At 56.7% G+C, this 23255-nt stretch overlaps 1 protein-coding gene across 10 annotated transcripts in view; it reads left to right on the top strand.

Annotated features, from left to right (window-relative positions):
- DAB2IP (DAB2 interacting protein) overlaps window positions 1-23255 on the top strand; it is a 161069-nt gene that overhangs the window by 111085 nt on the left and 26729 nt on the right. For 7 of the 10 annotated variants that reach the window (XM_081803501.1, XM_081803495.1, XM_081803491.1 and 4 more), the window contains one exon: window positions 22440-22593. In XM_081803501.1, the coding sequence (XP_081659627.1) occupies window positions 22440-22593 (154 nt within the window). Of the gene's footprint in view, window positions 1-3122; window positions 3864-9399; window positions 9828-18562; window positions 18760-22439; window positions 22594-23255 lie in introns of those variants that run through there. The other 3 variants (XM_081803500.1, XM_081803494.1, XM_081803499.1) reach the window with 3 other exon arrangements.

Raw genomic sequence — 23255 nt, forward strand, 5'->3', positions numbered from 1 at the left:
GGTCAGCAGGATCCCCAGGGGAGGAGGGCAGGAGGCATGCCAGGAATTCAGGAAGAGGGAGGGGGTGATTTTGTACTTCCTGTGCCTGGGGACACTGGGAAACTGGGAAAGGCTTCCCTGAGGTGGGGGCAATTAAGTTGGGTCTGAAAAGTTGAATGAGAATTGGAAGTGGGGCGGGGTAGATCAGTGGGAGCAAACGTGTGGCCAGGAGGAAGGGCAGGGCAGGCCTGGGGCAGAGTGGAAAAGGAGAACCTGCGGCTGGTTGCTTGTGTAAATGTGAAGGAGTGTGCAGTGGGTCGGTTGGGCCTAATGATCAAGGAGGCCTGGGTCAGCGGAGGTGCTGGAACCAGGCAGGAGTGACTGGATCCTGGCAGCCTCCGGAATTCCCCCAGCTATCTGTGGCCAAGTCACTATGCTCTGTACTTTTACATATTGTTCAAGTTGACCCTGAAAGGAGCTTACAGGAGGTTATACAGTCCTCTGAGCTAAGGCTGGAAGGGTATGGAGGAGGCAGCGTATTCAAGGTCTGGCAGCTGGTGAGTGTGGGAGCCTGACTTGGGATGTACATGTTCTGGCCCCAAATACAGGCCTATTTCCTGTTTTTATTTTCATTTTATTATATATATATATATTTTAAAGATTTTATTTATTTGATGGGGAGAGAGAGAGCGAGAGCCGGACCACAAGCCGGGGGAGTGGGTGAGGGAGAAGCAGGCTTCCCGAGGAGCAGGGAGCCTGTTGCGGGGCTAGATCCCAGGACCCTGGGATCATGACCTGAGCCGAAGGCAGACCCTTAACGACTGAGCCCCTCAGGCGCCCCTATTTTATTTTTTAATTGAAGTATAGTTGATGTACAATATTATATTGGTTTTAGGTGTACAACATAATGACTTGACAGTTATATACATTATGAAAAAGCTTGTTTCTTTTTAGCTTTTGATCCCCTCCTGTGGCAGCTGTCATACTGAGAAGTCCCTGTCATAGGGGCCTGTTTTGTCATAACAAAATCTTAGAACTCGGTGGACCCACCAGTGGGGTGGCTTCCTGTTTGGGGTAAATCTGGGAAGGCCTCCAGGAGAAAGGGGTTGTTAGAATTAGAGAGGGAGACTGAGAGGACGGGATGGGAGCAGACGGTTGTCTGGGGTGAGGCATAGCTACTTTCAGATGAAGCTGGGTCAACTTGTGCAAGCGACTGAGGTTCTCTGGACTTGATTTCTTCATCTGTAAAGTGGTCACAGTATTGGCCTTGCCTGTTCGTTGCCAGACTAAGCTCAAGTAGGAGGTCTGTGCGGGGCCTGCACCCTCGTGGAGGTGCTTGGGAAATGTTCTCTGTCCCTCCTTCCCGTAGCCTTGGCTGCTCTGGGAGCCAAAGGGGCTGCTTCTGCCCTAAGGTCTCTCTCTCTCTGCCTACAGCCTCACCTCTCCCTTGTTTTGAAATTTTCACCAAGACGTTGGGTAGACTCAGATGAAATCTTGGACTAGGAGCCCTCTGGGCTGTGGGTGTGGGCAGATGCAGATGTAGGGGGCGATGGAGGGGGTGTGCCTGCAGGCCTTGTTGGCCTGTGGTCAGGATCACCCGTGCCTAAATGGAGTTGAGCCCAAGTGAGGACACAGCAGGGGATGGAATGAATTACAGACTTCCCAGTTTGGGGGTTGCTCAGGGGCCACAGTCAGACCTCTTCACCAGCCTTTAGTGTGCCTCAGCCAGAGTCCTGCCTGCCCGCACACATTAGGTGCCAGACAGTCTGGCACTTGATAGGAGCTCTGTTGTTTGCTGAGGGACTGGAGCAGGCTGAAACCACCATGAACTGAACTGGGGCTTGTGATGTCTCTGGATATAGAAGCCATGGAGTAGGCAGGACCACCAGGCAAAGGCTCTATTCTCCCGCCCGCTTCTCTGTCCATATTTACATGGTGGGATTGCATGCCATTATTCATTGTATCAGAAAGCTGTGCAGCAGCCAACCCAGTGCAGGCTTGTGGGTGCTGGGCCTTAGCTTGATTAACCCTTAGGGTGGTGGCTGTAAGAGGAGGTATTCCCTGCCTGCGGTAGAGGCTCAATGTGTAGCCATCTCAAGTGGAACGGAAAAGGGGTGACTCCAGGCAAAAATGTTGGGTTGATTGGGTGTGCCCTTCCCAGAGGGATTTGCGTTTCAGTGAGTATGATCTGAAGATGAATCTCTACGCCAGAGGCTGGGGTGGCACTTGGGCCCATGGGTCAGACTGGGTCTGTCTGCCCCCACAGTCTTCCCAGACCTGGGCAGTTGACCTTGCGCACCCAAGCGTCTCCTCCGTTGTGGCAGTTAATCCTACCCCTGTCCTGCTGGCCGCAGAGGAACCGGGTGGGAGAGGGAACTTGAAGCCAGGACTGCTGCTGGGAGCCCTGCTTCCCCACGGCGCTGAGCCCTTCTGCGCGGGTGCCTTGGGTAAGCAAATCCCCGGCTGTGCCTGTACCTCCGCCTCTGTTCACACTTTAAAAATGTTTGGAAGTGCGGGGTGGCAGGGGAGTGGGGAAGCTCCGGGCTGCTGCTCCGATCCGAGGAACCCGGGTGTGGCCTCCGGGCGGCGGGGCTGGCTGGGGCTGGCCGGCGCTGGCCGGAGCGCAGCGGCCCGGCGGGAGCGGAAAGCGGTTGCAGCTGCGGACAGCTGGGCGCGCGGACCGGCCCCACCGCGGGGCCTGGGAAGGGCGGGAAGTGCGGCTCCCAGTGGGCGGGCTCCCGGGCCGGCGGCTGGGGGCGGGGCCGGACGCTTCCGGCCTGGGGGAGTGGGGCGTGGCGCCGCCCGGAGGAATGCGCAGAGAGCGGCTGGCCCAGGGGCGCTTTGGCGCGCCCTGCAAGTCACCCTGCTCGGCGTACAGAGCTGTGGCTGGGCTGTCACAGACCAGCCAGGAAGGTACCAAAAGATACTCATTCAGCACGTGCTAGACACTGGTCCGAGGTGTTTCGGGCTTACCAGGGTGAACTGTTGTCTCTCTCCTCACAGACCTGACTTTCTTACTGTGGGAGGAAGAGGGGGGCCGAACAAGATGATTTCAGATCAGGGCCATGAGGAAAATGAAGCCGGGGGATAACTTGGGGGTTGGGGTGGAAGTTAATCCTTTAGCTGGAGTGGCCAGGGACGGCCTCTCCCAGGACACTTGATACAAGACTTGATAGGAGACCAGAATGAGGCAAAACCAGCCTTGCCTCGGGCCAGGGCAGCACAGAGGGAATAGCAAGTGCAAAGGCCCAGAGGCGGGACTGGGGCAAGATGTGACCCTGGGCGGAATCAGCACTTTATGGGAGGAGCCTGCAATGGGCCTCTCTGGCTGAGGTTCCTCCAGCTTCCTGGACCCAGAGCTTGGCGCCAGGTCTGCACCCTGCCCAGGTGCTCTGGGAGGAAGACTTGCCTGTGGCTGGAAGCAACTGTTGGTTTTCAGGAGTCTTTCTAGACTTCTTGGAGGTTGTGCCGTGTGGTTACCTGTATGGAAGACTGTAATTTTCCACTTGTTCCCTGGAGGACCCGGAAATCTCTAGATGTTGTCACCGCTGTGTTTTTTTAAGTCATTTTTGAAATTTCAACTTGGAAGACAGATTCAGCATGTGCTTTGCGGGAAGGGGAAGCGTGCCGGAAGACACCTCTTAGATGCGGGCCGAGCTGAGAGGCCCCCTGATCTGGCTGGGAGAGGCACTTGGCTGCACACCGTTCTCAGGAATGGGCCTCTGTGGCCTCGGACTCCTTGGTGACAACCTTGGCAAGATTCTGGGCCGGGCCAGAGCACCCACTCTGTGGAGACACGGCCATCCTCGCAAACCAGATCTGCCTCCCAGGCACCTAGTGCCCAGACCTGGGTCATTTGAGATGCCTGCGATTCCACTGCCAAGGTCTGTGGGGGGCTCCATGGGAGCAAAGGGGCACAGGAAACTCCCTCCCTGGTGGGTGGGCATGGATCCAGCTGGAGGGTGTGGGGCTATGTCTCCAAGGAGGCCCAGCCCTGAGACATCCCCATCCCCCCCCCCCACTTCCCCCTCCTCCCCCTCCTCGGTCCAAGGCCCCCTTGGTGTGCTGAGGAGGTCTACAACAGCAACCCTTTCTTTTATCTGTTACTGGCCCACGGGGACTGAATGGGAGGCCTCCTCAGGGGCTTGGGAAGAGTGAAGATGGGGCTGGGGTTGCTAGCCTGGCTCCTCTTTCCTGGGAATCAGGTACTCTTCTGAGGGAGCATCAAGTCTGGGTGGCAGGGTGGAGAGAGGCCCAGAAGCACAGGACCAAGGAGGCCAAAGCAGGCAAGACTAAAGTGCCTGGAAGGTAATCTAGGCCCAGGGAACTGGCAGGGTTGGCAAGGCTGTGAGAAGGGGGCTTTGACCCCAAGCTGCCCAGTGAGGAGCCAGTGAGGGCCCCGGGCTGTTGTTCCCTTAGCCTGGGGCTCCCAGCCCAGGTGAGGAAAAGGGCAGAGCACAGCCTCTTGGAGACATTTAAATAATCCTAGCCTGTCTCTCTGGCAGTGAGTGTTGCAGGAGAGAAGCTTTACTCCTAAAACTTTTATTGATCCAGACACTAATAAAAAGTAAAGGGTTTTTTGGAGCAAGGTTTTTTTTCCTTTTTTCCTACTGGAGCAAAGAACATCAGAGCCCTAAAACACAAATCTTTTCCTTCCTCTCCCTAGATTTGGGGCTGGGGGTGGGGTTTGGCCTTGTTCAGATTTTACCTCTTCAAGAAGTCTTCCCTGACTGCACAGGCCTGTAATCATCCTTTGTTTTCCAGCAGTTCACCGAAGCTGCCACTTGTGCATCTGGTCTGTTCCCCAGAAGGGTCAAGGGTAGAGGTTACAGAAGCCTGAGACCCCGAGGGCAGTGAAGGGCATCTGCCCTAGGAGATAGTGAAGGCTTGCCTCTTGACTTCTTGGGCTTTCTGGGTTTGGTTCTTTTGCTGTCTTGTTCTTCATTTCGTAAATACTTCCTGAGCTCAAACACCCTGCCAGAGCCTCCCTTAGGATGCAGAAATAGAAGACTCGGCCGTGCCCTTGTAGAGCTTACCTTCTGTCAGGAGAGACAGATGATCATAAATAAGCGGAAAAACAAAGTAATTCCAGGTTGTGAAGTTGCCCTACTGAAATGTAAGTCAGGGATGTTCGGCACCTTGTTTCCCAGTGCCTAAAATAGTGCCTGGCACATAGTTTGCACTAAATAAATATTTGCTGGCTGAATGAGCCAAACACTATGAAGGAAACAAGTGTCTCAGTGGGGAGTAATGGGGTGGGGCAGGACCTGTGACAGACGGGGCCATCCATGCGGAATAACTGAGCTCCAGAAGCTGGCCTGTCCCCGAGGTCTTCCCCTACGGCAGTGGAAGGAGAACTCCCACCGAGGCAGGCAGCAGCCAGTACAAAGTCCTCAAGGCGGGAAAACAGAGGCTGCAAGTGGGGGGGTTGAGTTTGGTGGATGAGGTCAGAGGGTAGGCACCTGCCTACTTCTTCCACTTGGGGAGGAGTGTGGATTTATTCAGTGTGTAGGGAGTACTGGAAGAGTTTCTCACCCCAGCATTAAATAATCCGATTTGCATTTCTAAATCGTCCCTCTGGCTCCCTGGTAGGGGTGGGGGTGAGGCTGCAGGCTGGGTCAGGGAAGGGAGACTTTAGAGGTAGTAACAGCAGGATTTGCTGATGGATTGGATTCTGAAGGCCAGGGAAAGGGGGGGTTCCTGGCTCCTGAGTCTTCACTTTGGACATTTCGCGCTTGAGGTTCTATGAGGAGTTCAAGAGAAGATGTCAGCCCCGCATGTCATGTGTGAGTCTGGAGCTCAGAGGAGGGGAGGGCTGAGGGGCCCTTGAGCACACTGGAGTGGATGAAAGCAAAGGAGCAGATGAGATCACCAAAGCAAGGTGTTCTACTGAAGGGGAGTGCCCCCAAGTTCGAGCCTGAGCAACTCTACGCCCCCCCCCCCCCAAGGGAAGGGGATGAGGTAGCAGGAAAGGAGATGGGAGAACCTCAGGTGGTGACAGGGATGGGGGAGGAACACCAAAGGGTCTGGTGGCCTGGGTTTCAGGGAGGGCATGGGCTGTCCTCTGTCAGTAAAGAGAGGATGGAAACTGTGGTTGGCCTTGGCCCCATGAAGGCCCTTGGGGGCCATGGAACCGCTGGGGTCAGGACAGGTGTGTTGGATAGAAGAGGAGGAGGCAGTGGTGTCAGAGAAGGGCAGGAAGAACCAGCCAATGCGGGAAGCAGGGGAGGATCAAGTGAGAGCTCAGACCCTCTCTCTTTGTTGGGTTTACCAATGGCTTGCCCATTCGTCTCAACCCTGCGTACCCATCCGAATCCTCTAAGCAGAATCCTTGGAGGCTGATGCAGAGGGTTGGAGGGGCCCCCTAACATGCTCTTGAACAGCTCTCTGGGCTCTTCTTTCTCCCGTTCTCAGCAGAACTTGCTAACTGCCCTGTAGTGGTGCACTTTTTCCAGTTTATGGGACCACCTGACCCTGTTCTTCCCCATCTCCCTACTTGGTCTCTCTCTGGGTCCAAGGCCCCTAGAGAAGAGCACTGTGGAGCTGGGTTTACTTGGAGGGTCTTTCCGTCTTTCCCAGAGCATGGCTAGACTTCATTTTCACTGATTTTTGCTCTGGAAGGCTCCTTTGTGTGTTTGGCATCCAGAGAAGTTTGAGGTCTTTTTCAGGGTATTTTGGTGGCCAGAACCTTGACCTCCCCCAAGGCTTGGCTGGCTGTGCGGGGAGTTTAGAATGTGTTTTGCTTCGGGGATGGACAGTGTAGGGCAGTGTAGTGTTGGGGACAACCTAAATTCTAATGGTCCTCAAGTGGGTTCTCATTGTCTGTCAAATGAATGACACTCAGATATTTGCGTCTTTGGGCTCCCAGGTTGTTGGGTTAAATGCTTCCTCTGCAGCTGGTTAACCAGTGTATTCACATCTGTTATCTGCAGGGGTAGAGTATTTCCTCATTTTATACCTAAAGAAACCAAGGCCTGGGAAAGTGAAAGGTCTTGCCAGAGGTTCCAGTTGCTAAGTAACACCACCAGGATCACATACCAGGCATGCAGACCCCTCAGTGAGGCCACCCTTACTGACTAACCCTGGAGGTGAGGAGGTGGTGGTAGGGTGCAGGACGTCCAGGCTCCCCCCTCCCCTTAGGAGCCGTGGTCATTTGCTCTGCCAGAGCTATAGGGATTCCTCCCGACCACCTGTTTCCTCTGGCACTCCATACCCTCTTCCCTGAGCATACACATACCAGTGGCTGTAGGCTCCAGGAAGATAGAATGAGGCAGGCCTTGAACCTGGTCAAGCCTTGGGGGGCCCCCAGCTTCTGGGAGGCTGTTTGTGTAGCAGGTATGGGGTGGTTTGTGTGGCTGTTGCCGAACTCCCCACAGGAAAGCCAGCTTGGCTGCACAACATCCCATGAGAGACACTTGAGCAGGAGAGGGCCTGCCCCTCACTGAGGAGTAGGGAGACTGAGGAGACTCAGAGACGGCAGGGGTGGGGCCGGGTTGCCCCTAGAGGGGTGACCATGAGGTCTTGTGCTTCCTCCCAGTAGGCCAGGTGGCTTTGCACTCTTTCTTCCTTCCTCCTACCCAGCAGACCCCAGTTAGCCTGGGGGTGGTGCAGGGCAGAGGTAGGCTGGGATTTGGGCCACAGCCCAGCCGGTCCCCATCCCCCATCCATCTCCACAGCTTTCTGGCCTGGAGGGCTTCTTGGGGAGGGCAGGCACCTGGGAAGAGCTACAGAGTGGTCTTATGTGGTAGTCCCTGAGGATTCTAATTGGATCCCCCCTCTTTACAGGAGGACTCTGCGGACCTGCAGGTCTGCAGCCCTGCAGGAGTGGGGTACTTGACACTCAGGCCCTGAGTGTCAAGAAAGAACTTGACACTTCAGGCGCTCACTATGTGCCAGACACAGCGCTTAGCACTTCCTAGCACTGCCCAGGATTGCTCACAACCCTCCACAGACGTGCGTCCCTAGACCCCCTCTCACAGGTAAGGAAGCCAGGCTTCTGGCTCCCACCTGCTCCCTCTGGAGGCCTGCTTGCCCCACCCTGACCCTCAGGCCCCGCCTGTTCCATACCCACTAGCTTCTTTCCTTCATGGGGAAAATGTAGAGGGTAGATGGGGACTCACTACCAGAGAAAGAAGTGACTTGCTCAGGGTCACTACTCAGGAGCTGGTTTCCCACTTCGTGTCTCCCATCGTATCGTGGGGGCAGCCTCCTTCAACCTAGCTCATCTGGCTGCTCTTTAATAAGTACTCACTCTGAGCCAGGCCTTGTGCTGTAACTCATCAATTTCTCATAGCAACCCTGTTGTGAAGTTATTAAGTACTGTTATTGCCCATTTTACAGAGAGGTGGCTTGTCCACGAACACCTAGGTTGCAAGTGACACAGCCCAGATTTGAACTCAGTCTGTTCTTAACCAGCAGCCTACCCAGCTTCAAACTTATCTGATTGCCGGGCTCCCTAGGATCAGAAACAGAAACAAAATGGTCAGTCCTTGAAGGACCTGGCCCTCACAGAGTTAGGCCTGAGGGCTCTGCCTGGCCTTGGCCGTTCTCGTGGAGAATGGCCAGACAGCACCTCCAGCGGACCCAGCCGCTCCGTATGCCAGGAAATGGTCCGCCTCTCTTGGAGGGCTTGTTAGACCGGGTACCGAGGTCTAGGCCATTAAGTCTCTCCTTTCCTCACCCCTGCCCACTCCTCTTCTAGCAGCTGGGCAGACCCTGCCCACCCTTGGAGCCTGCGGGCCTCAGGAGAGCCCCCAGCCCTGCAGCCCTGCCTCGTCCTTTCTCGTGGACAGTGGAAGGGCCTCAGCCAGCTTGCCTGAGCCCTGGGCTTGGAAGGATGGCTCTCCTTACCTGTCCCTTCCTCTGGCCATACAGCCTTTTCAGAAAGGGATGAGGGCCTGAGTGTCAAGTACCCCACTCCTGCAGGGCTGCAGACCTGCCTCTTCTCCCTCCTTCACCTCCTCCTCTCTCCTTTTCCTATATCTCACCCTTACTTAGTGTTTGTCTATCTCCTGCTGTGTTATTTCCAGGCCTGATTTGCAGTGTTTTCATCTATAAGAAGGGGGAAACAATAGAAGGGACCTCACAGGGTTTTGAGGCCCAAACTGAAAGCCTAGTGGTTGGGCACCTGCAACAAGTGAGTCCCCATCTACCCTCTACATTTTCCCCATGAAGGAAAGAAGCTAGTGGGTATGGAACAGGCGGGGCCTGAGGGTCAGGGTGGGGCAAGCCGGCCTCCTGAGGGAGCAAGTGGGAGCCAGAAGCCTGGCTTCCTTACCTGTGAGAGGGGGTCTAGGGACGCGCGTCTGTGGAGGGTTGTGAGCGATCCTGGGCAGTGCTAGGAAGTGCTAAGCGCTGTGTCTGGCACATAGTGAGCACCTAAAAGTGGCTGTGGTTCCTGCTTTTGATTCTCCAGATGTAGCTGCTTTTGGGGGTTTTGGGGGTTCTTTAGGTGAAATTTGGATTTTAACATTGTGCATTTTGTCTAGATCTTCCTGAGAAGCCCAAGCCCTCCATTCTGATCATGACTTTGGGGGAGTTTTTTTGGGTTTTGCTGTCTTGTTTCTTGTACTGAAAAAGGGATCTGTGCCTTTAAGTCCCCGGCAGCCCTGAGTGGGACACTGGCCCTTTAAAAGCACATTACAGAGTTGGAACTTAGCCTTTGTTTAACTAGCAGTGATTAGTCCCAGCGGACAGGGCTGGAGTGCTATGTCTAGGACCGGAGTGCAGTCGGACTGGCTGGGCCCAGTGGGGGACAGCGGGCAGATCGGTGGCTGGCCTGGCCCCTCGGTTTCCCTGGCCTGGTGATCCTGGTGGCCTGGGGATCCTGGTGGCCGTGCTGAGGGATGGTAAGTGGCCTGATTGTTCTGATCTGCCTGAGCAGAGGCTGGAGTGTGGGCAGCTGCCGGCCCCAGGGCCCCTGACCAGCCTCCTGGGCCCAGGGAGACCCACGTGAGATGGGTGGGAGCAGGCTGGTAGAGAGGGGTTGTCACAGGTACTCAGTCTTGGGAGGGACTCCGTTGTTCTCCAGAGATGGTGTCTCTGCAGACATCTACCGCCTGCCCAGAATGTGGAAACAGATTAGCCCCGCCAAAAAGCGAAAAACTGAGAAGCGTTGCTCCTGGTTTTAGTTTTTAAAGAGAGGAAATTCAGCGTCCGGTGCTCCTTTCCACAGCCAAGCCTCCATGGCCTACGCCTTTGAGAACCGGGAAATGCTAGGAATGGCCGAAAAGTTTTCTGAGCGGAGGATCTTGGCCTTTGCTCGGAGTCGCCCAACCCTGGGCTGGACTAGGTGGGGCCGCACTGGGGTTTGGGGGCCATGTCATCTTCACCCCAGCTCCCCAACCTCCCAGCAGTCCTCTTTTATACTCCCCCCCGCCCCTCCCTGCCTGTGTCCGTGGGCCTGCAGGCTGCGGGCAATGGAAGACCAGGAAGGCTGCCCTGGGCCTGGAGTGTGTTCTGCTCCAGTGTACGTATCTGAAACCGTGTTAGGAGCCGGGTCACTGTGATGTGGCAGTCTTTCCTGGGGAAGTACCTCTGTCTCCGGAGAAGGCGGGGATCCGGCTTGTTAACACACTGTCTGGTGGAGGCTCGTGAGGAATAGATGAGCCAGTGCTGGGAAGTGCCAAGCACCATGCCAGGCTTGTTCCAGCATTGGTCCCAGCCACCCTCACTACTGTTTCTGGGGGGCTGGTGGTGGATCTCACTCCTACCAGCAAGCTGTTCTTCTCACCATTTCCCAGACAGGGGAAACAAATCTACCCAGGGTCACACCGGAGGGGACAAAGGCAGGGTTCGGTGTACAGTTCTGGTGACCCAGAATTTCTGTAAGCTCTTTGAAAGTTGGTGCATGTGATCACGTGATTTCTGTAGTTTTGGTGAAAGCCTGAGGCTTTGACAAGCAGTGAAGATAGTTTGGAGCTGGAGCCCAAATGCCAGGCCTCTAGCCCCGCCCTGGTACCTGGGAACGGTGACCTTGGGCAAGCTGCTGGACTTCTCCTCGCCTCCACTCCCCAGTGTCTGAGGGGGGTGGGGTGCATGGGTCAAGCCCTGGAGGGAGTTGTCAGTTTTGCTGGGGCACATGTCATGGAGGTGGGGGTCTTTGAGCCAGGATTCATGGGTAAAGCGGACTTAGCGGCTGGGAGTGTTCAAGCTTCGGTGGGCAGCCCAGTGCTGCGGGGTTGGGACACACCTTGGATGCTCTGTATGGCGTATGTGGCGTTACTGGTTGGACTCCCATGGGCCAGGGGGCAAATGACAGATTGGGCTAGCTTATCCTAGAGTCAGCGAGTGTCGGGGGTGAGGGGGAAACATGGTGAGCTCTCGGGATCTGGCACACTGTCTGGCCTTGGGAAGCCCCTTGAGGTCTCGAGCCTCAGTTTCCTTAACTGTAGTCAGGTGGCTGGGCTTTATGAGCGTCAGAAGCCCACATTTTGTGGACCCATTGCACTTCCCAGGTGTGAGGTGTCATGGCTGAGGCAGGCACTGTCGAGCCACAGATGGCCCTGGTGCGTGGTCACTAGGAGCAGGAGAAACTCAGCAGCTACACCCCACTTTTCTTGGATATCTTGAATTCCTGCCTTTGTTGGTGGCCTGGGCACCTGTGGCTCACTGGCGGCCACCTCTTCTGCTCTTTTGCTGCTGTTGAATGACCCAGGCCGACTCCCGCTAGTTACAGTCTGGGAAGCAGAGCTCTGATGTCCCACTGAGACCCCCAGACACCAGACATGGGGAGGAATAGGGAGCGCGGGTCCCAAAGCCCCCGGGCTCAGTGTCGGCATATTGGAGGTACTTAGTAGTTCTATACTGGGGCGCTGGATTAACTCAAACCAGGAGGGGGCATAATGAGGTTCCTAAGCATAAGGAACCTCCAGCAGGCTCTGGCAGGAGGTAAGGGCAGCCCATTTGTCCCGTGAAGAAGCCAAGGTACAGGGGAGGCCGACTTGAGATTTCTGCTCTCTTGGCCCAGTGCCTATTCCCATCTTTGACTCTTGTCTCCCTAAGACCACAAAGCCCCTCTGTCCCAAATAGTGGCTGGAATTAAAAAGACAGCAGGGCTGGAGATGAGCATTAGGGCTGGATATGAGCATTGGGGCTGGAAACCTAGGGTGCCGTGTTTGTTCCCAGATGTGTCTGCCCATCTCTCCTCAAATGGGGGCTTGAGGTGTCTACTTAAAATGGCAGCACTCTCGATCCTGCTGTTGGGGGTGGTAGGTGGAGTGGCTAAGATTCTCTGGGGTCAGATGGCAGAGAGGCTCTTCAAGAGCCCATGTACAGGGAGGGCCGAGCAGGCCCTGCGTGCTGGGCAGAGTGAGAGGCATCTTGGAAATATCTGTGTGCCCAGGGAGAAGCCAGGAACATCCAGAGAAGTGCTGCTGGGGTGGGAAGGGGCAGAGTGTCTGGGCAAAGGCAGAACCAGGGCTGATCATAGGGCTCTCACTGCATGTCAGGGCTGGTGTCATCCCCATTTTACAGATGAAAAAAACAGAGACATGTGGGTTAATTAATGTGAGGAAAGTCCCAGAGTTTTATTTTCACGTGTGTTTGTTTTTAAGGAAGGAGACCTCTCCACATTGACCAGTCATCAACCAGCGTGGTGCCAGGAGCTGGGGCTGTGTTGACAAGTGGCTGGTCCTCCGCTGAGGCAGGAAGCTTGGTGCCCAGGGATGGGGAAGGAGAGTCCACACATCGCTTTGTCACCCTAACGTGAACAACCTGCACAGAACAGAAGGCTACATGGCATGGCCTTCGGGTATTAGGAGGGGAGAAGGTGCTGCTTCTGCCCCCACCCTCACATTTCTTGGAGAGGCCACCTGAGCCTAGGAGGGCTTCCTGGAGGTGAAGAGCTGGGAGGAATTAGATTAGCCAGAGGGGAAAGTGGCTTCCTTGGGGGATGGAAGTCCTTGGTTTTTGGTTCGTTTGTTTTTTTATTTCATCATCTTTCACCCTGCTTGGGTCATGAGTCCCCAGGGCCTGAGGCAGCTGTTGGAGGTATTTATGGTTGCTGCCCCCAGGGGGTGGCGGGGTTGCTGGGGAACCAGTCAGAAACCAGTCCCACATGCGGTGGTGTGATCTGTGGGACCAAGGGGATGGATGGGTGCGTTCACATATGTGAGGAGAAGGCACAGACTGAGCTTGCAGGGAGGGAACACCTCGGTCAGGGCCTTGAACCATTCTCTAGAGTTGTCCGAGTGGAGAAGGTGGGAAGGGCTTTCGGCAGAGAGCAGCATGTGTGCAGTGGGGTGCCCTCTGGGTCCTGGGGGACCTGTAGTGTCCGGGTTGGGGGCAGTGCTCCTGGGGCTGGGAGTGGGGGCTTTACTGGGGGAGGCTGAGGGGGGCTTAAGTTTGGGGGTGTCACCCTCCTTAATCTTTCTGAGTGCCCTGGCCAGGCTCTTGGCTCTTTCTCCTGGGGAGCAGGGAGGGGGCCGGAGAGCTGTCCCCACTCAGAAGCAGGAGGGGCACTTGGCCCTCAGCTCACTTTCGATTTGCCCAGATCTCATCCTATTCAATGAGTGTTCCTCAGATTCTCTTCTTTTAAAATTCAGGGCACTTTGCTGTTCTACTGAGGTTTATGAATGTTTAAAAACTGCTTTGCGGTCCCCAAAGTAATTTGACAAGTCTGACAGCTATTGATTAAAAACCCGAGATTATTCAGGCTGCGGGATGACTTGGGGGATTAGATGGAAAGTTTTTTGTTTCTTCTCACTCTGCGTGCCCCTTGCCCCCCAACCCCCCAAAAAGAAATAAGAGGTGGGGATGTAAATGTGTTCCCGAATGTTTTCTGAAAGCTCTGTTAGGCAGCGGAATCACACTGGGAAGGGTGGGGATGGGGGATGGTCAGGATGCTGAGGGGACCACAACCAGCACCCCTCCCATCCCTGGTCTCGGCCCTGGCTCCGAGGCCCATCACCGACAGGCAGCAATGAGGTGTCACTGTGAAGGCAGTGGAGGTGTGGCGACGGTGGGAGGCGTTGTGCTGTTTTGTGTCTGGTCCCTTACGTTCTTGGGTTGTTGACGTGTTGGGCTTCTGTGGCACTCTTGGAAGTAGCCCAGCAGGTGAGGAGCTGCATCCTAGAGGGAGGAGGGAGCTTGTTTGGGGCTGCTCTGCAGCAAGTCTGTGGGTCCAAGGGAAGCGGGGGGCAGGGTCACAGGCAGATTAAGGGTTGCCCAGGACAGGAGCCCTCCTGGCCAGGTTTCTTGTCTCCCTCTCGGTGAGGGCCCCCAGGCCTGGCCCAGTGTGAGCTGAGGGTGATGAGGGCCAGCCACTCCGTTCTCCCAGCCTGTTTCCTCTGCTATCTTAAAGCTTCCTTCATCAAATCCTTCAGATTAACTAGGGTGTGTAGGGGAAAGGTTGCCCCATGAGATGGGGCTCTCCGGACCTATTTGAGTTCGTGCTCCCCCTTTCTGCTAGGGTGATGCTGCCTTTTGTCTGGGGCTGTTGGGAGAAGGCCGTGCTATGATGTGTGCACCTTGGTAGGAATACCTGTCATGCAGCTGGGCACACAGTAGGTCCTTAGGAAGTGGCTGTTAAGTCCAGGTGGCCACAGTGTCGATCATTATGCCCCAGCATATATGGGGCACTTCCTTTTTTTTTTTTTTTTATCTTTTTGAAACGTAAGTATACATTAATTTATTTTCAAGAATATATTTATATTTTTAAAAACAGGACACATATATGTCTAAGCAGCATGGCTGGCACAGACCAAACCCACGCCGGTAAGCCGAGGCCTGGCTTATGGGGCACTTCCTAGGAGCCTGGCCTCGGCTTGCGCTGTAGCCATGGCACGTGATAAGCCATCCCACCCTCCTGTTGTAGTTGCCAGGGTGTGGACCCTCCTTTGCCAGCTCGGCCCTGCAGTGTGGAGGGGAAGCACAGACTCCCAGGGGTAGGGTGAAGGCTGGAGACTGGGTACCGCCCAGCCCAGGGCTCAGTATGTGTATGGAGATGGGGTCACACTGTTCCAGTGGCTGCTAGGACCTGCCCCCTTGCCTTGGATGAGAGAACCCTGGGCCGAGAGGGACGGTGCCTCCAGGCCCTGTCATCCCAGGAAGCCTTCCCAGGCAGGGCAGCCAGCCTCCCTGCCTTTTAAGGACAGGCTCTGACTCCCCTGGGCCCTGGGAGCCACTAGGCAGCTCATTCTTTTCCCCTCCCCTGGGACCGCAGCTGGGCCAGGAGTGAGCACTGGCCTTCTCGGCAGCGGGTTCCCAGGCCAGCAGGGCAAGGCTGGGCCTGGGGAGAGATGGCTCTGCTGGATGTTCTGGGTGGGGCGCTGCCCTGTTTGTGTCCTGCCACTCGCTTCCCAGGACATTGGCGCTCTCACCCTGACTGTGCCCCAGTTCTGGAGGGCAGAGGTTTCCAGCACAGCTATCTGGACCGCCTGGCTGTGACAGACAGAAGTGAGCTTGGCATGTTCTGACCTGACTCCAGAGTCCACCGGTCCTGCCAACCCTCAGGTGGGCACCTCCTCCATTGAGACCAACCTTGTCCAGGATTTCTGCCCCTTCCGGGCCTGGCTGTGGCGTGGGCAGGGGCAGTGGACCACACAAGCATGAGTGGGAGGTTGGGTCAGGGGACGCTGTGCTCAGGAGTCACAGGCAGAGGGCCTGAAGTGGCCCCTCGAGGGGTCTGCTGACCACCCCTTCCTTTCATTCAGGAAATTAAGGACCTTTTTTTTGAGGCATCCCAGAGCATTTGGGTAGATGTAGTTTGTCCCCATTTTATAGATGGGGAAAACTGAGGCATGGAGAAAGTGAGAGACTGGAGTGGTCAGAGGAAAGGAACAGAAAATGGCCTGGGAAGCCCTTATCTCATCACCCCAAATGTCAGGAGCGTCACCCACCGTGGAAACATCAGCCTTCAGACATGTAGTTCCTGCGTTGGCCGTGCTCACAGCTGCACGGACAGTGGTATCTGGCACTCACCTGCACTATCTCACTGGATCCTTGTAACAGCCCTGTAAGGGAGGTAGGCCATTCTCCTCATTTATGGATGCAGAAACTGAGGCCCGGAGAGTTGACTAACTTACAAGTGATCATGGTTGATTGGTTTTTAAAGAACGGAGACCAGCTTTGCCGCATGGCTGGGCACTGTTGGCACCAGGCTCTCCTACCCTCCTCCCTGTTCCCAGCTGTGGGTGGGGAGCGTGTGCATGCCTTTGCTCTCGGGGCTTACTCCACGGCCTCCCTGCGTGCACGGCCTGTTCCCCAGCCATCCTCCAGCACGGCAGGTGTCCCCTCTGCAGCGTATCTAAAGGGGCTCCCAGCTCCTGCTTGTACACTCCCACAGACAGGGTGCTTACTCCTCTAAAACCAAACCAGCCTGGCCTATATGGGGACAGCTGTGCCCGAGTAGTGACTGGCCTCTCTTGGTCCCAGTTCTGCCTTCTGGGAGCATGCAGGGCAGCTCCCTCTGCTCCTTTAAGACTTGGAAGGAGATTTTGAGCCTCTCATTTTCCAGGCTATACAGCCTCTCAACTCACCCCGCCCTAGCTGGGAACATCCTCTCCATGTCAGATAGGGCTTCTTAATTATCGCAAGTTTTGTTTTTGGGTCTCCTCCCTTCTTGGAATAATGGGGAATTTGCTAAACTTCTGTGTTAGTAACCTTTGAAGAGAAAAAAGGCTGGAGTTGAAAAGCAGCTCGTGGGTTGGCTGGAAGGCTATCAGATAAGGCTGTGGCCCAGGAGCCAGGACAATGTCCTCTTGTTCCTGCTCCCCGGCCCTCACAATGAGCTGCTGTTGGGGCTGGGCTGTATCTCCAGCAGCAGCCCCACCCGTGCCCATGCCGGGCCCACGTTTCCTGGGCAGGGGCCGTCCCACCCTCGCCAGCCCCCCTGGCTCTTCTGGACCTGGAATGAGTGGGTCATGGTGAGCAGGGCAGCTGGCCGTGGCCTTTGGCGGCTCAGCCACCTGTGGGGTGGGGGAGAGCTGATGGAGGCACGGATGGAGCTGGCCTTAGACTCTGCTGAACGGGGTTCACATCTCACTTGGCTGCATGCCACCCATGCAGTCTCAGGTGAGCCACCTGGCCCTTCTGGGCTGCAGCACCTCAGTCCTGGTGGACTGTCCTGAGGAGACAGGTGGGGCAGTGGTGTGGCGTGGGGCTTGGCCGTGTGGCTTGGGCGTGAGCTCTTGTCTGCCCAGGGGTACCAGGGCAGCATGCTGGTGGCCACAGTACTTGGGCTGGGCTTGGATAACCAAGAAAGAAAGAATTCGTTAGGCAGAGAGGTGCGGGGAGAGGTGGTAGGGCTTCAGGAAACCGCATGCGCAAAGGGCCCCAAAGGGGGACCAACTGGGGAGGAGAGTCTGGATCACTTGTCAGGGTGTGGTGTGAGGGGAGGTAGAGAAGGGGCCGTTTCAGGGAGGGCTTCAGCACCAGGTTGAAGCACAGTGACTTGTTTCTCTTTAGGCTGTGAGGGGACGGCAGAGGGGTGGGAGTAACACCATGTTGGGTAGAGGGGCCCATCTAGCAGGATGGTACTGTGGTCAGATGGAGAAGGCTGGTGAGGAGCCCTACTGCACTGCCCCCCAGGCCCTGGCCAAGACTGCTCTTTGGAGCAGAGGCGTCCAGGGCAGGTCTCCCTACGCTGTGGCCTTGGCACTTCCATCTGTGACCTGAGAACCATGGCACCATCCGCTTCCCAGGAAGTATGAGGATTCCATGCCATGGAGGTAAAGGCGTTAGCAGATGGCCTCACTTGGGGAGGGGACACAGGGCTTCTAGTCCTTGGGATCTGTTGAGGGTCTAGACAGTCAGTTGTGTCTAGGACTCAGGGATGTGTCAGAGGGATGGGACAGTGGTGGGGGGTACAGCCATAGAGGGTACAGTGAGCCACCTGGCCTTGGGAGACATGAAGGGAGCTCCCCATAACTGGACAAAGAGCAGGGGCATTTCTCAGATTCTGGGTGAGCACTGGGGTGCTGCTCTTGGGACCTGACCTTGAGCAGACAGCTGCCGTGATGACCAACGCTTGGGTTGTCTTTGTCCCTTTTCCCAGTCACCAGGGTTGAGGGCTCAGGGAGGATTGCCCCCATCCCAGCTGAACTCCTCCCCCTCCCAGAGCTTAGCTGACCTTGGCTGCTGGGATACTGGGGCTTTGGGCTAGGAACCTCGGGGCCCCTGAATCTTGGTTCTGAGCCAGACCCCGCCCTACCCACCAGGAGCCCCCAGCCAGGCAGGAAGTTGGTCTGTGACTGACCTTCCCAGCATAGCCTGACAACTGTCAGGCTGCTGGGACCACTTGCAGGGTTGCTGTCTCCAGGGAGTCCCGGAAGGCTTCGTGGAGGAGGGTGTGCTGATGCTGAGTGTTGAAGGTTGGATAGGATGAGGGGATGGCATTTGCCTGGAGGCCTGCCTGAGGGAGCTGTGAGCCCTGGGGAAGAGCAGTCCAGGGTGAGGTAGAACAGACAGATGGACCCCAGCAAGCGGGGCTGGTACTGAATCCCATGCATTCCTGACCAGAAACCCCTCTTCTGGACTCCAGGGCCTGAGAAATGCCTCTTTCTGAAAATCCTTTTTACAGTACTTCTTCACTGTGTGCTCATTACTGTCGAATTTTGTTTGAAGCAAGACCCTTCTTTTTCAGGAAGTGGCCCCCAGGGAGTTGAGGTATGGAGGTGACACTAGGAGGAAGACCAGCCCCTGGGCCTGCCCTCTTGGAGCAAACTTGTCTTTCCCCTGTGAAGTGGGGGTGAGCTCAGTATCTGCCTCTTGGCCTTGTGAGGATTCAGCGAAGGGATATATGTGACATTTCCTGTGGGCACGGCCACCAGCTCTGCTCTGGTGAGGAGCCAGGGGCACGGAGCCCGCAGTCCTGTTTGAGGTCTGAGCCTGGCGTAGTCCCATGGCATCCCTGGTGGGGTTGCCGTGAGAATGAGCTCAGACTGGGCTGCAGCAGTGTGAAGGCCTTTGCCCCGCTTGGTGTGGTGGCTCTGATCTCCAGGGGCCACAGGAGGTCATCGGGGTAAGCCATCGTGAGCCACATCCGGGCACTGCAGGAGGCCATGCAGTGGGAGTGTTGGGCCACCTTACCTTCTCTTCTTACCCCAGCCATGGAGTGGCAGGGAGGGACCTGATGCAGGGGTCAGGGGTCACAGAGATCCTGTGTACAATGGCATCAGGCCTCTGAGCCCCTTACCTTTCTGTAAAATGGGTAGATGAATATTCCTGGTAAAAGGGACATGAAAGCGAGCAGCTGGGTGTCCTGCGCCAAATGGAGAGGGTGCTTATGAGTGGAGCACCTCCTGGGAGTGGGGTGGGAGCGAGGCGGCAGCCGGCACCTGGTCACCTCCTTTTACTGAGCTTCCTAGGTAGGGAGACTGAGCCCACTTGCTGTCCCCTTGGAGCCTGGCCAGTCTGCGGTGCCCTCCACCCTCCCTCCCTGCCTTGTTGGGCTTTTCGCCCAGCCTGTAGGTGGGCAAAATGCTGCCCTGAGGCAAAGGCAGGGCTGGGTGAAGGCCTACTTAAACTAATTGATGGGGCGGGGTGGTGTGGAGTATTAGGGGGTCCTGCAGGCTCGGGACAGGGCTGGCTTCCTGGAGGAGGTGGTTCTTAGGCCACTTAGTGACCAAGTGACCATTTTTCCTTCCTGAGCCCTAGTCATTTTATCAGCCACCACCAGGGGCACATTCAGCCTCTGCCAGGAGCTTTCACCCTCGCAGGGTGACAGCAGAACAGCTCCCTCGGGGCCTCTTGTGCACCTTTTCTGTCTGACCAGGAGCATTTTGGGGAGGAGGGGAATAGGTGGGCTCCAGGCTGAGTGGGAAGGATATGTGTCTGCATGTGAATCGGAGCCCAGGCCCTCTGGCCCTGCCCCCACCCGACGGGGCAGCGCTTCAGGCCGGGTCCTCTACTGTGCAGAAACAGCCTGGCAGACCTTGGAGTAGCTAATGGCTGGCCCGGGTGCCGCCTCCTCCGACTCCTCCCAGTGAGCTTAGCTGCATGGGGGTGCAGCCTCTGCCCCGGGTCCCCCAGCCTGGAGAAGCCCACAAGGGGTTGGGAGGGTCACAGGTGCCCAGCTGCAGCCAGGATGCCTTAGCTGTGAGTTTCCCTACAGCCCTCTGTTTAGCCAGGAACCTTCCTGGGGAAGGTGTTTATGGAGCAGGATGGTGAGGAAGGAAGAGGAGGGTTCTGCAGCCGTAGGTTCCAGGCCCTTGCTGCTTTCAGGTCTGACCTGGACCTGCGGGGCTCGCGGGCTGTAAAACCAGAGCCCCCTCGTCTCCCCGTGCAGGACCAGTCTGCTGAACCATGCCTCCCTTTCCTCTCCCAGCCACCTCATCCAGGTGCTCCAGGCAGGGGGCGGCCCCAGCACATCAGCTCCTCCCTTTGCACTTCCTGGGTCCCTACCCTGCCCTCCCAGCATCCTTACCTGGCAGGGGTTTCCAGGCTGGGCCAGAAAGCAGCCTGATCTGGCCTGCCGGCTGGGTTTTCAGTCCTGGACAGCAAGAGTAGGGGGCTGTGGGTCCCAGCCCTTCCTAGGCGGGGTGACTTTTCTAGCAGCTGGGGCAGGGCCTCTCTTGCATTAAGGAATGAAGCCCCATCCTGGGAGGGAAGCCTGGAATTTGCCCCATGTGGTGTGCGGCCTGAGGTGGCATATTGCAGCTGAGGGGATTACAAACCTCCCCACAGCCTAGGCCAGTGCTGTGATGGGGATGGAGAATGGGCCACTGGAGCAGGGCCTGGGGAGCTCGTTAAGGGAAGGTGCCTGTTGGCACCCAGGGCTGAGTGGTGCGGTAGGCCACAGTGCATGTTTGTGAAAGCTGCCTCCCGGGGGCGGGGTGCTGGAGGAGCAGAGGCGGTGTTCCTGTGTGTGCCAGTGGGCTTGAGCCTCACTAAGCTCTACATGTGAGTTTGGGGGTTTGGCTTAGCCCTGAGCTGACCTCAGCCTGCCTCACAGCTTCCCTCTGGTCTGTGTATTCCCCTTGAGCTCCCAGGAGTCCTACCTGAACGCACCCATTCAGCTTGAGTGATCGGAGCCTCACCCTGGGCCAGCTGCAGAGCCAGCTGCATACTGGGCATGGGGGAGCAGTTACGGGGAGGCTCACTGGGTCTCTTGGGTCAGGCTGTGGGGTTCCCGAGGGCTGGGGTCCTCCTTCCAGCTCTGACTGCCATGGAGTGCCTGGCACAGGACTCCACGTTAGAGAGGGCTGTTGCCATGAACGTGTAGGGTCGGAGGTGTGGAGGGTGGCCTCCAGCCTGTGAGGGCCTCTGGGCAGGGCCTGTTGGCTCATCTCTGGATTCCTGAGCCCCCACGTAGTGGGCCTCAGCTCTCCCTTACCTCCAGTGGTCATGGAGATAGGAGCTACAGGGTTGTGCCCTGCCGGAAGTGTTTGGTGACCCTGCCAGATCTTCCTGCCTGAAGTCTTGACTGAGACAGGGAGAGAGTGATAGCTTGAACCTTGGGCCATTAGAGGCCAGGAGCTGAAAGGCAGAAGGTGTTGGGGGAAGGAGGTCTAGGTGGGCTAAGGCCAAGATGGGTTCTGTGCCAGCTCCAGGGGTTTGGGCTGTGGGCAAGAGTAGGGGCAAGGCCTGCCCAGCTTCCATGCCAGGGGAGGGCTTAGCAGTCCTGCTAGTCCTCAGGTCCCAGCTGTGGGAGGGAGCTTCGTGGGGCACTGCTATGTGCCGTTGGCTCTGGAAGGGACATTCACCTCTCTTGAGAAGGACCCCACCAAGCTCTGGTGCAGGTGCCATCTGAGGTGCTTTCCACGTGATATGCTGAGGAGACCGAGGCTCAGAGAGGGGAAGTGACTTGTTCAGGGCCACACAGCAAGTGAGCGGTGGGCCCAGTCCAAGGCCAGGTCTGTCAGAGCCCGGCCTGGTCTGGGCTCCATTGGGCACCAGGTGGCCCACTGCCTCTGCTCTTTGTACCTGCATCGGGCCCACTGACCCTGGCCTTGGCCCCCAAGCTCCAGCACATGGGCCCTGAGTCTCAGGGTCTCAGGTACCGTGCAGAGACTGCTGCGTCCTCTTCGGTTTGAGCCTCAGGTCCTCAAGTATGGAAGGGGAGCAGCAGAAGTCCCTGTGGTTCTCCTGCCCTGAGTGGGGCTGGTGGGCGGACTGTGATGCTGTATGAGAAAGGGCTCTGTTGACAGTGACGTTCTGGACAAATGGGTGACTACTTTGGTCTTGGAGGAAGACCAGGGCCAAGGAAAGGAGGTGGGGAAGGTTGCTTGGGTCCTGTGGGGCTCCAAGGCCAGGACCCTACCCTGCGCTCATTGCTGATGTTCAGTTCCTGAGTGGTGGCCTCATCCTCAGCCGTTTGCTTCCTTAGAGGCTGAGCCACTTCCCCAGAGTCCCTCAGTGGGGAAGAGCACCTGGCGGGTCCCTGTAACTCCAGTACTGTAATGCCCCCTTCTTGGGAGGAATGATTGCCTCTAGCTGGGAGGTCTAGACAGGCCTCCTGGAGAAGGGGGAAGCGAGGGGAGTGGTAGGCTGGGCCTGACACAAGAACCACCCACCCCCAGGTCCCATCTGATGCCCAGGCTGAAGGAGTCTCGCTCCCACGAGTCCCTGCTCAGCCCCAGCAGCGCGGTAGAAGCGCTGGACCTCAGCATGGAGGAGGAGGTGGTCATCAAGCCCGTGCACAGCAGCATCTTGGGCCAGGACTACTGCTTCGAGGTGAGTTCCACTGCAGGGGTGGGTTGGGGCACCGTGTCATCTCCTGGTGAGGCCAGGTTGCATCCAGACACCCCTCTGGAGTGCTCTGTGGCCTCAGTGGGGGCCAGGTTCTTTGGGGGCAAGGCTGGAATCTGCTCATAGCTTTTGGCTCCTAAGAAACCAGGTGGAGGTGGGAGATGGGGGACTTTGTTCCTGCTCCGTGAGCTCCTTGAAAATGGACCAGCACAGTCTTCCATGTGCAGGGGCACAAGGCCCCAGTGGGTGAAGGGAGTGAAAGCCTGTATAGAATTGCTTAAGCCCCAGAGCCTACTCACTCCTCAGAAACTCCTCAAATACATTGTGGGGTAGTGGAATATACTACCTTTTTTGGGCCTGTCTCCCTTTCTGCATGATGAGAGCCAGAACCTTTCCTGCCCTAGCTTTCTGTGACCCGAGGTTTGAAAGCAGAGGGACAGCCACCCAACCTGTATAGGGTGTGCAAGGCTGTGACCTGCCCAGTCCCTCACTGTAGATGGGGAAGCCGAGGCCCAGAGTTGTCAAGAAGATGTCAGCAGCCACACATCAAGCCCGAGGCCAAACCCGGACCAGGGTATCTAATGTTGCAGGTGTTCCTGGGCGTTCCTAATCGCTTCTCCAATTATTCATATTCTCTTCCCACCTTT

The sequence above is a fragment of the Leptonychotes weddellii genome, chromosome 14 (assembly GCF_054177405.1).
Source record: "Leptonychotes weddellii isolate Sample4059 chromosome 14, ASM5417740v2, whole genome shotgun sequence".
In the NCBI taxonomy this organism is placed as follows: domain Eukaryota; kingdom Metazoa; phylum Chordata; class Mammalia; order Carnivora; family Phocidae; genus Leptonychotes; species Leptonychotes weddellii.